The sequence below is a fragment of the Castanea sativa genome, chromosome 11 (genome assembly GCF_040712315.1).
Source record: "Castanea sativa cultivar Marrone di Chiusa Pesio chromosome 11, ASM4071231v1".
Lineage (NCBI taxonomy): Eukaryota > Viridiplantae > Streptophyta > Magnoliopsida > Fagales > Fagaceae > Castanea > Castanea sativa.
In genome coordinates this window covers 35539709-35553123 of record NC_134023.1, presented here as the reverse complement: position 1 = coordinate 35553123, position 13415 = coordinate 35539709, and the positions used below count along the sequence as shown (strand labels likewise).

The 13415-nt window shown below is 33.9% G+C and overlaps 1 protein-coding gene across 1 annotated transcript; it reads right to left on the bottom strand.

Annotated features, from left to right (window-relative positions):
- Positions 1-6032: 6032 nt before the first annotated feature.
- Positions 6033-11850, bottom strand: LOC142615108 (cyclic dof factor 1-like). Its single transcript, XM_075787802.1, has 2 exons — positions 11683-11850; positions 6033-7912 (listed from the first exon to the last, which is right to left on the bottom strand). Exons 1-2 carry the CDS (start codon positions 11812-11814, stop codon positions 6560-6562), a joined length of 1485 nt encoding a protein of 494 aa, XP_075643917.1. The 5' UTR covers positions 11815-11850; the 3' UTR covers positions 6033-6559.
- Positions 11851-13415: the final 1565 nt, after the last annotated feature.

The window sequence follows — 13415 nt, the reverse complement described above, 5'->3', positions numbered from 1 at the left end:
ACTATATACCTTTTAATTAAGCTTTAATCTCATTAAAACTTCTAATTAAAATAAATTAAGGACTTTTAAACATACAACAATTCCAATCTCATTAGAATGTTTGTTAAAAGACAAGTCCCAAACTATTTAGGACTAAGAGTTTTATTTAACTAATATCTTTGATTTCATTAGGTCTTTTAGTTAGAACTATGTGTAATCTCATCACACACATCTTTGTTCTTTATATATGTGAAAAACATTTACAAAAAAATTCTGAGTTCTCGATCGATCCTCGATAGATTCTCAATCGATCAAGATAAGTTCTGGATTCTCGATTGATCCTCGATAGATGCTTGATCGATCGAGAAAAATTCCACGAAGCTCGATTGATGCTCGACAGATCCTCAATCAATCGAGAAAACTTCTGCCAGCTCGATCAATGCTCGACAGATGCTCGATCGTTAATTGAGCATCGTGAATTTCGAATTTTCCAGAATTTTTCTAAGACAGTTTTTTAACGTTTTCATGAACAAATCAACCATCATATGAACATAATGGACACAGATTGATATCTACACTAAATATCATTGATGTTATAGCCTTAAAATCCAATTTAACATACTTAAACTCAAATTTTAAACAGCATCATAACATCAAAATCAGTTTTCATCAAATCGTAGTTTCAACAACCATGCAAAAAATTAAATTTCTCACAACATGAAACTATTGTCACTAATTCCAAAACTCACAAAACATGTTATTCAATTTGAATTGAAGACCGCTCTGATACCATTTATTGGAAAAAATACATGGAAAATACTTGTTTGTATCTCATACAAAACATGCACAGCGGAAAAATTAACAGATCTACTTCATTCGCAATTGATAACATGTACTATGTAAGTTTCAGAATTAGAGAACAAGAAAATGTATCTTGGAGCGGTGAAATTCAAACTGAAGATCAGAAGCACTTGGGAAGACTTTTAATCTTCACTCCAATTCCACTTAATGCCCAAGATGTGTGGTCTCTCAATCAGTTTCCAATGAAAGAATAAGAGAGTGTCCAACACTCACGTACAAGCCATTTCATTCCTTGTATGAAAATACTCATGAAAAAGACTTATGAAAAAAATCTTCTTAAAATTCAGTATGCTTCTCTCTTTATATATAACTGATAATCTAATTGGGCTAGCATTTTGGGCCATTCCAATTGGGCTCTTGTGTGGCTTGGAGTGGGACCAAAATGGACCAATAAGACACTAGCTCCAATGGGCCTTGAGCTTTTCTGTCAACTATTGACAAGTCCAAAGTTACCATTAACTATATTTAATACCACTATATAAATATAATTGCACTCTAGGCCTTATCTATAAATTATATTCTAAGACTTTATTGTACATGCAACCCCTTCATAAAATATTCGTAGTAATACAAAGTTATGAATGTAGACTGTCACTTTGTAAATTACTACATCTTATCCTTGAGTACCTGGTTTAATTCTTTAAGTTATTTATTATATATTTATGAAATCCAATTTCATAAATATATACTTTAGTAACTCTTTACTAAAGTGGTTGAGCTCAACTCTCTGAATAACTAAACCCATTAAATTTATCTCAAGGGAATATTTTGTATCTCCGTTAAGAGACTATGAACTCCATCTTGAGAATATATGTTCCATCAACACTAAATGTGGCTACCCAACATACTGAGGTTTTGACCGAAACTAATAGATCTCACTCTTGATATATCAAAGTAACCTACATCTCATGATCACATTCATTATTCTCTCAGGATTTAGAATTGATGTAAATAGAAGTCGTGAGATTTATGATTCATTTGACAGTCGTTAGGAGAATAATAAATCTCACAGTAATCCAGTTCAATATGTCTTAACTCTTAAAACATATCAACATACCAACTAGAAATCTTCATTTCCATGATCAAGACAAATCATCTTAGTTGATATGTTATAGTCTTCGCAGATGAAATGCCCAATTTCATCACCGACTACGAACTAAACTTCTAAGTTTACAAAGAACTTGTAATTTATATCTTCTATGACTTTTTACATAAATCACATACTATGCATCTCATGGACTAAGATAATGTCCCATTAGTTTATTTATAAATAGTCTTATATAATTAAACAATTTAATTATTTATAACATGCCAATAAATTGGATTTTAGGGTATAAACCCCAACAGTTAGATCATGTATCATAAATGCAAATACTTTGGTGTTTTGCATTGGTTGTGTGTTTGGACATGCAATTGATTTTTGCTTTGCACTTAATTGCATTGCGTGTCCAAATAATTGTTTACTTGTTAAATGCTCATTGTAGTTGTTCTTTAATGACTATTCCTGTATGATCAAGTTATGCTTCATAGTTTATATCTTGCTTATTACCTTGATCGTATTTTACTTGGTCCTATACATACCTTGTATTCAACTTGTCATGAGCTTAATGAAAGTTTTTGTTTGTGTGCAAGTGTTTCAGGATACAGATGTATTCATGCAAGTGCTTCACAGCTTCTAGATTAGGCTTGCCATTGTTTCCAAACTCACGTTTAAGTCTAGAGTCTGTTATAGGGTGTTTTGTCACAAAATAGCCAAATGGGGAGATTGTAAAGTTGTGATTTACAATTATTTTGTGTTGGCTTTAATTCCGTGCCAAATTTGATTGTAATTATGCTCAATCTTGTGTTCCCTGTATTTTATGTGTGATTTATTTGTAAGGGTTATGTGTGAGAGAGTGTGTGAATACTCAAGGCAACATTGAAGACTAAAAAAGTTTTCACGGGTAGCTCGTGAGTAGCCTTCCCGCGAAGTGAAGCATGTGTTCAGCACATGACTGAAATGCAAAGAGTCATGACAGATAGTGACAGTTGGTTTTTCGCGAGTGTCTTGCGAATAAGGCATTTCCGCGAGATACCCGCAAAACAGTCTGTTTTACTATTTTGTCATATCTGCTCCACTACATCCTCATACACACTATATATATATACCATCATTACCCATATATTGAAATGAGTGTTTTTTTAGAGAGAAAACCCTAGCCACAAACCCTTGAGAGTTAGAGATTGTCATACCCACAATCCTCTACATCATCCATTGTGGGTTTCCTCAACGCCAATGTGTTGAATTGAGTAGTTTTATTGTTTGTTCACTCGCATTTACTCTATTCCGAACTTAGTTTAAATTAGAGTAAAATCAACTGAGCCGTAATATTTAATTTGGGGGTCTAAACAGCTCTTGTGTTTTAATACAAATCCGAGCTTTCAAGTAACATACATGCAAATGAGGATCCTAAATTGCAAAACAAGTCACTTTGCTGCTTTACAAGGCAAAGTTTTAGGACTGCAATATTCCAATCATGATCTTACCTGTATTCCATGTAGATTATGTTATGAACATAGTCATTAGAAGAAAAGAAGTGACATGCCTCTGACTTAATTACCTCTTTTCACATATATTAATGGCAGACACCAATCTTCCAACATTCTATAAGCTAATGTATAGTATAGCTAATGGAGCTAACAGACAAAAGAAAATAAAAGAAGCACGATTGCAATCATACATTTAGCTATAATGATATCCTTCTAAAAAAAAGTTTTTCCTTCAGTTTGGCCTATCACAATTAAAAGCTATTACAATATCTAACATTTTTTATATAATTCTTGATTATTACTATTGTTAATTAATAATGAAGCAGTCAGTAGCACGAATTTGAAATGTTTAATGGGAAGCCATTTGAAAGAACCTACCAAGATATGAAGGCTATGAGAGAAGATCCAGGTGTCCAATGAGTAAATCATCAATATCTATATATAAAAGCAAAGACCTCATGCGAGAGAGCATTAGGTTCTGCCATGTGACACACTCTCTGAAGAGAATTGAAATATCCTTCAGCCACATTAGAGATAAGAACAAATTTAAAAGTAAAGACTCTTTATTTCCTTTAGTTCAATGTTTCAAGACTATTTTTGTTACATTATTATTCAATGTTTTAAGACTATTATTTTTTTTTTATTGGGTTCAATGTTTCAAGACTTTTCATCTCACACACACACACAAAAAACTCTTTGCATTTGCATTCACCCTTTTCACTTCTACTCCTTTATATACACATGTCCATAGCCTTTCATACTATCCCATTTCAAATACGCTTAGACAAAAAACAATGTCATTTACTTTCAACCTTTCAATGACACCTACATAACTCCAACATTATAATATCATTTGATCGTAATCTGTATGAGTACGCTATGACCAAAGAAGGGGGCTTGCATTTTTTATTCAGTGATGGTAGCTTACGATTTTGATTTTTGTGAAGATTATGATTCTCTTGGAGTGTCTTTGGATGTTTGAGATTTTGGTTTGGGAAAGTTATAAATGTATTTTTTTAGAACTAAAGAAAAAGAAAAAGAAACATTCTAATTGATTATTTATGAAGTTAGCTTCTTTTTCTTTTCTTTTTTTTAATTTTGTGTTAGAATTCATAATTTGTAGGTTTCTTTGTAAGTTTATTTTACTGCAATTCTGTGCAGTATGAGCCATAGTGATAAAAACAAAAATCAAAGGTGATTTAAAAGTGTTTTTCGGTTTTTTTTTTTAAGGATACAAAAGCCCAACTAAAGAATGATTGAATCTTGATAAATGAATGTGTTTTTAGAAAATTTCTCTTTGTTTAATCACGTTCTCTTTATGTTGATACTTACAAATGATTTCCTCAATTTCATTGAGATAATTAATTGGGTTTTTGTGATCAAGGTCTCTATATTTGGTTGTGAGAATAAAGTGGTTGAGAAAGTGTTTGATAGGTTGCTAAAATTTATGTAATTTTAGGATATAAAAATATTATATACTTTAAATTCTTATTTGTAGATTTCAAAATCATTTATTGAGTTTGAAAAATAAAATCTATTTTTAATAGTAAATATTATAATCTTATAGTGTTATACAATTTCTTTAAAGAAAATATGAATTAAGAAAATCAAGTTTCAAAATTAACAACATTGTGGGCAAACACAAATATTATACAAAAAAAAAGTATTAAGTATTATATGTAGATTTTAATATACATAAAAATTATTTCAAATAAAATTATAAAATAGTCCGCACATCGCACGGGATATCATCTAGTTTTAGTGAAATTACTATGATTGACTCTAAGTCTAAACTACTTATTCAGAATTAGCAAGGCCACAAGTCCCATAATAATTTAAAATCATTCACCGTATTCTAACAAACTTAACGTAGCAGAAACAAGTAAAAGCTATTATTACAATGTCTGAACATTTTTAAAAAATTGATAATTTAACCTATTGAATCAACTGTATAATATCTGAAAAATCCACTCGAGGCAAATGATACCTGAATCAGAATTCTTTTGAATTTGTTTTTAAGCAAAAATCTCAATCTAATTTTCTAAAACACCAATGGAAGATATCTTATGCCAAATTTCACTACTTACAGTACTGAAAAATATATTACAAAAAGACTATGATATCTAAAATGCAAGTCACATATATGTATAGACACATATATGAGTGTAATCATATGCTCTCTACTTTAAACCTACAGGAAAATAGGTAGTTTCTAGTATCCCTGCTAGCTTTGAGGATAATACAAAACAAGCCTATAAAAACTCAAGTTCAAACTCTCAAACTCTCATTTCAGTCTGACAGCTGGGTCCGTTTGGATAGAACTTATTACTGAAAACTGAAAACTAAAAACACTGTAGCAAAATAATTTTTAAATGTGTAAATAGTGCTGCGGGACTCACTTTTAATAAAAAATTGCTAAAAAAGTACGCGCACAGTGCGCGCATGTCCCCACAGCAGCGAAAAAAAAAAAAAAAAAAAAAAAAAAAAAAAAAAAAAAAAAAAAAAAAAAAAAGAGCAAAACGTGGACGCGGCAACTTTAAGCTGCATCCAAACGCCCTAAGACACTCACAAATTATAAACAGTTGGTAGAAAATCCATTATTAAAAGATACAGCAACAAGTATTTCTCAACAACCCAGAAAACACATAAAGAGCTCCACAGTGTTGAACTCTGATAATTCTCTTCTTTCAAGGAATTACACATCAGATGCATATATCATTCAATCTATAACTTGAAGTCGTAAGATTCGAACAATTGGCCTTCACCACAAATTATAGTGGCAAAACTCAAGCAAAAGTCACAAATATTGAATGTTAGTAGTGATGTAGATGCCCTTTATCTATGACAAAGCCTAATGAATAGCTGAAATTCTCTCCAACTACTTTACTGGAGAGTTCGATATTTGCCTACAAGACAAGAGGCTAGCAAGTGTTTATTGAATATCAAGAAATGACAAAAGGGGCTACTTACATCCCAAATAGATCTTTCCACATCTATATCGAACTGGTTATCAAGATTACACAAGCAAGAGGGCCTCCAGGGCGACTGCAATCTTCTAAAACAATATTAACTCATGATGTAGCCATAACATACACAAAAATGACAGCATGCCCTGTGCACTTCATAATACAACACAGGTTTCCTTAGTACTTTTAATGACCACCGAAACATAAACATAACTCCACAATTGTTAAGTACTTTCCCAGAAAGATTGGGAGCGAGAGAAAGCTGCTGGATTTGCTTGTAAAACCTGATTAGCATCTGATGTATGGGAAGCGGTGTCTGATTTGGATTGGAAAGCTTTAAATATACCACCTTTAATGATGGGCTTGTCCTTATCAGGCCTAATACCCAAAGTAGACCATATGGAACTCTTTGCAGCCTCTTCTGGGTCATCAATTCTCAGTGTCTTAGGTACCCAAAGGTTCTGTTCCATTGTGTCTTCAACTTGTGATTTTGCATCCCTTGAATGTTTTCCCAAGATCGGCGAGCTATTACCTGAACAGTTGCTGTTGCTGGTAGAAGATGAAGCTAATGAGCTGCCAGTAGATCCAACCAATGGTGTATTCCAATTCCTGGAATCCCAGCTTGGCATGCAACCCCAGTACGAGGCAGGTAGAAATGGGAACGTAATACTTGGTGCAGAAAAGCCAGGAACTGGCACCACAGGTGCAGAACTCATATGAGTACTATTAGAGATACAGTTATTAAGTCCAAACATCATTGTATGCCAACCTTGGTTCCAATGGTAAGCCCATTGGGGAACAGGGTAACACTGCAGTGTATGCATTGGATTGAAATTTCCGCAATGTCCAGGCAGACCATCTGGCTTGAATTCCTTTTCTGAAAATTCACTTTCCTCAGAAGTAACAGCAGCCAAGGAAGAGCCAGATGATAAGGGCTCCTCACTATTATCCTCAACAATTGAAGACCCAATTTCAACACTTCCCTTCTGCTCTTTGAGATTAAGCACATTTGCCATGGATTCACATAGAGGAGTATCTTTGCTATACTTTAGGATTTCCCCAGTTCCCTTTGAGGAGGAAGGAAGTCCTGTACACGAGTGATGCTGACTGCTGGCAGAGGTAAGGGTGTCTGCTCTGGTGACTGATACTACATTAGGGGGCACCACTACCTGATGGCACTGTGAAGATAAATGCTTATTCTTGCGCCTTCCAGCCCCAACAGGAACATTTCTAATTGTTCCCCCAGCTGTCCAATATCTCTGGCATTTCCTGCAAAAGTGTCTAGGTTGGTTTACATTATAATTATTGAAGTAGCAAAACTTTGTCTCCAAGCTATTGCAACGAGGACAAGGGAGGATCTTGTTTGGCCTCTTTAAAACCTTCTCTTGGTCACCAATATCACTGTTAGTAACTTGGTCTTCTTCAGATTTTTTATCAACATTGGCCTCATTCTCCAGTGGATGATTTTGGCACGTGGTATCTTCTTGATTATCTAAACCAGAAGGAATATCCCCCTTGCAAGGCTCTTCCATGAGATGCTCATCCACTTCTGCCTTTGTTGTTGCTTCACATTCATACTGAAATTGAACATAACAATTGGAGATACAACTCAATCACTTAAATTGCCAGAAGCAAATATTCTCATTAATCCAGCATCTAAAAGACAATTTTGGTATTAAAGGCGGAGCCTTAAACTTCAATCAGGCATGTAGTAACACAAACAGTTGATGTATTAGAAAGTGGCTAAATCTAGCACGCCTTATTCCATATCTTAATTGAATTGGATTTCTAAATTCGTCAATAAAAAAACCACAGAGATAATTAGCAAATATAAACAGTGACATTAAAATAAAGGCACGCAATTAACTGCAGATAATTTTATTTTACAGCACACAAGCATGAATCTACACTAACCAAACTTTAAACACCAAATTTGCATTAGAATTATAAACCACCCAATATCAAAAATCCATATTTTTTTCAATTTTGAGCCCAATGATGTTACTTAGATTCATAGTTGAATTATATCTTATTAGTCCATAACAAAGTTTTTGAACTCTATCACATACTGCTTTTGGTAAATTTGCATATCTTTTAATCTTAGAGTGGTAGATTACAAATGAGAAGCAGAATTTCTCTCTTTAGTAGGTGAGTTGTTGTCTTTGACTTATCAGCAGGTGAAATAAATTAGCTTCAAATGTGAATGTCATAGGCTAAAATGTATCTTCAATTGTTAGGAACCCAAAAGAAGCTGAAACATGTGAAAAGGCCCTAACCAGAATGGAATGCCAATCAGCACACAGGGTGGTCCAACCGGTAATCTACTCCTGCCTCGAAGTGCCACTCAGGCACTTGATGCTCCAATGACTCCAAATCTTAGGCTAAGCTCCTCGTGTAATTCTAACACATGCTTGAATTAATTAAAGCACATGTATTTTAGTTAGTTCAAGAGTTAATTTCAATTAGTTAGGACTAGTGCACACATAACACATTAATCATGTGTACATTCTTTAAAGCACATGCCTAATTAGTGAGCCAATAAGGAGCCATGTGTAGACAATAAGGCATAGTTTTATAGATAAATGAAGGTAATCACCAATTGCCATAATGAAGAATAATCCAATTGTTACTTAGTTTTCTTGTTATCTCTCTCTAGCCCTTTTATTTCTCTTGAAGGTAAAGAAACCCTTGAAGTATTCTCATTCTTGGAAGTGGCGAATCTCTCAAAGTAGTCACATTCATACAATCCATCAACATCTCCATGCAAACCATCAAATAATTCCATACAAACAATAACCCTAGAGTGCTCCCATCCATCCTAACACTCATACCAAAGACACCATTTGATACATCCTATATTTGAAACCCTAAGGCTCTCAAAAGTCAAACCCTAAACCCTAGCATTTCCTATTCAAGAACCAACTTGAATCATCTCAAGAACCCTTAATCACAATCGGGTTCCTTACAATTGGTGTCAGAGCAATGATCCACAACTTACCGAATCTGTAGAAAGCCACCAAAATTCCATTGATGCCATCAGCAACCATCTTGATGAGATCCACGCAGCCTTGGCGCCCTCATTAGAGATTGAGGAGTCCAAAGACAGGAACAAGTGGTAGGAAAAGGTCTTGCTCCATATCTACCAAAGCCCATTAAGATTGAGTTCCCAGGATTCTTGTGAGAAGATACTTATTGTTGAATATAAAAGGCCAACTAATTCTTCAACTTTTACAACACCCCTGAACATCAAAGGATTCTTATGGCCTCCTATCACATGGAGGAGGCCTTGGTGTGGATCCAAGACAAGGAGGAATTGGGCTTAATCACGAGCTAGGAGGCATTTGTATAAGCCTTACAAACTCAACTTGGATCAACAGCCTATGATGATAAAATGGAAGCTCTTGCAAGATTAAGACAAACATCAGCAGTGGCCAATTACAAGGAACAGTTCAAGGCTCTTTTCAACCAAATCAAGGGTCTTTCAAAGGGGCACAAATTGAGCTGCTTCCTAAGTGGCTTAAAAGATGGAAGCATTGCTACCTGTTAGGATGATGAATCATCTTTCATCAAACGCCACTTTGGGCCTTGCCAAGATTTCTTATGTACCAAGAAGGCTATCAAGGCACCACAAGATTCAGGCAAGCCTCCCATCTAAGAGTGACCTTGTCATAGAATGAAATCTCGAGATACCCATCCAAAAGATTTCCTAGGCACAAACAGAAGACCAACATAGGAAGAGGTTGTGCTACAAGTGTGACAAAAAATGGAACATTGTCACACGTGCAAGGCTCTGAAGTTACTTTTGATAGAAGGGGACCAACCATATTCAAGTGCATATGAGGTAGCCTATGTTCAAGAATTGGATAGAGATAAAAGAAATGTCTTCAATGATGAGAATGGAGACATTTAGGGGTACATTACCACTTCCTCACCTTATGGGCAAGGTGCATTAAGAGGAGGGCAATGTTAGGAACCCAAGAGAAGCTAAAACAAGTGAAAAAGCCATAACCAGAATTGATTGCCAATTGGCACATAGAGTGGTCCAATCAGCAATCCAATACTGCCTCAAAGTGTCGATCGACACTTTATGCTCCAATGGCTCCCGAATTTTAGGTTAAGCTCATCCTAATTTCCATACACGAGGGAACCTTGACTGGCCAAAAAGGAGCTCATTTGTAATTTTGACACAAGCTTTGATTGATTAAAGCACATGTATTTTAGTTAGTTCAAGCGTGAGGGTTAATGGATACGTAGCACATTGATCACGTGCATATATTCTTTAAAGCATATGCCCAATTAGTGACCCAATAAGAAGGAGGCATGTGTAGCCAATAAGAATAAGTCATTAGTTGTATAAATAGATGAATGTAATCATCAATTGCCACAATGAAGAATAATCCAATAGTTGCTTATTTTTCTTGTAATCTCTCTCTAGTCCTTTTTTTTCTCTTAGAGGTAGAGACTCCCTTGAAAAAATATCATTCTTGGGAGTGATGACTCTCTCGAAGTAGCCACATTCATACAATCCATCAACATCTTCATGCAAACCATCAAATAATTTCATACAATCCATCAAGAAACCATTTGATACATCCTAGACCCGAGTTGCTAAGGTTCTCAATAATCTAAACCCTAGCATTTCCCATCCAAGAACCTACCCGAATCATCTTAGGAACCCAAACTCTAAACAGGTTTCTTACATTCATTTACTTTTATTGGTCTTGTCTCTTTTTTAATTGTTTTGAATTAGGTAAAGGTTGGTTTTCTTTCAAGTATTCTAAATAAAGCTTCACCCAAAATGTGTAGTTGAGTGTAGTGAGAGTGGAAGTGAAAGGAATGGTGTGGTGTGTGTAGCAAAGTGTGCATCTATGTTTCATGTATCAATAAAAATTCTCTTTTATCGAGAACAATTTCGTGTACTCTGATTGATGGTGGTGATACCAATTACAATATATTTTAGAAGATAATATCTTCTTGAATGTAAAATTTAATTATCCTGACAAGACTTTCACAGTGAAAAATCTCAAACAGCTTCTTCCCAAAAAAAAATTCTCTCTCTCCCTCTCTTTTTGACAAGAAGTTAATAACACATCTTTTTTATGTCAAAATTTTCAAACCAAATCTGAATGATTGGCATTTTACACAGATTCAACAAAAAGTGAAACTGAAAGCTTTATTTTGATTAATTAAGAAAAGAATCCAAAACAATGCAAGAATTTATGTTTTCAGCAACAAGTAGAAAGCAAAAAATCAAACATCAATGAAACACATTCTCACACTGACCAAGTGACAAAAATACCTAAGCCCAAGTTGCTATAAATGGAAACAAAACTGGAATTTGAATTACCATGAGTGGAGATATTGGCGGAGTGTGACAGTCAGAGTCGGAGTGTTGAAGAGAAACTGACGGAAACTGAGAGTCAGTCAACGGAATATTCCTACCGAAGAGCTTAATGGCTGGATCTCCCACTTGAGACATGCACTCCTAACAACCTTGTAAAACCAATGAAACAGAAACACACACACTTTCTAAGGTTTTAGAAAAAAAAAAATTTTTTTTTTTTTTTCAAAGTTTGAACCCACAACCGGATAAAGAGAAACATCTTCTTCTTTCTTTTTCTTTTTCATTTTTCAAAAACAAAAATTTTAAAATTAAATTAATTTCTTAATCAGAAAGAATCTGGCAAATTTGTCCAACTTGTAGTAGAAAAAGAAACAAATTAGAACCAACCAGTACTAGACAACTTGGCAATTAGGAGAATGTCTATATACATAAATAATTAGACAAAAATTTAACGAAATAGATTACGAGTGATTAATACAAAAGATAATATCAATGAGGAGTACTTATAAAAACTAACAAAAGCTTGCTTACTCTTGTGAAAATAAAAAATTGACAAATTTTTTATTTACGTAACATTACTTGGCAAGTAGACATAAAGTGGGGGTTTTAATTTTTTTTTTTTAAGTAGGAAATAAATTTTCTTTAAATGTGTTTCCTTATTTTATTTATATATTTACCATTTTTAATTTTGGGTGGGTAACTGGGAAGTCAGGTTGGCGGTAGTGCCAGCAGGGATATGAATCAGCATAAAGGGTGTTTCTTTTGGGCCACATGTTAAAGTGGTGGCTGAGGAGAGGAGTGAAGATCAACATCATTTTAATTAGGAAAAGGTCTCTATACATATTCCGCCCACCCCCACCATAAAAAATAAATAAATAAATAAAAAACCTTCTTACTCGCTGTCTGCTGATATAACAAATTTTATATATATTATGATTTGTAAAAGTTTGTCAATTCAATTATTGTAATATTACTCTCTTTTCTAATATTGCTTTCATCTCTTCTTTTCTTTTTCCTTTTTCTCTTTTGTGAGGAAAGATGGAATGCCTTAAATTGTTGGATAACTTTATAACACCAATTTTTACAAAATACTTCATAAGAGTTAATAAATTGTTAATAATAAATAATAAAGTAATATCTGTGACAAGTCTATATAAAAATCAATGGGAGTAGGTTACGTCCGATGTCCAATGACATTAGACCTATTATGATTGTGATATGTATCCATTTTTAAATACGTGTCATCATATCTATAGGTCTAATGCACTGGCCATAATCCGCTCCCAAAACCAATATATTTGAAAATTGCTTCAAGAATTGTAATTTCAGAAATATAATTAGTTTACGAGAGGGGGAAAGGGCAAAACTGAACTTGGGCTGGGAGGAAATTGATATTGTCATACCATCAATCATGGCCCCTCTGTCTTTTGGACTATTATTAATTATTATATGACAATTTTTATTTTTATGTTTTTGTAAAAGGACAAATTTGGAAAATTCCTTCAATTCTTTTTTTAGTATATTACAAAAAGAAAAGATGCAGATTTTCAAATTTTGGCACAATCCACTTTCAACATATTGAAATATATATATATATAAAATAATAGGTGAAACTGAGAGAAACTCAAATTACAATTTCAAATTAGAGTTTCAATTTTGCGCCATGTGTCCTAAATTATTTATTCTTAAAGAGTTTTATTTCTTAATTTTAGAATCAAATGTAGAACTACATCATA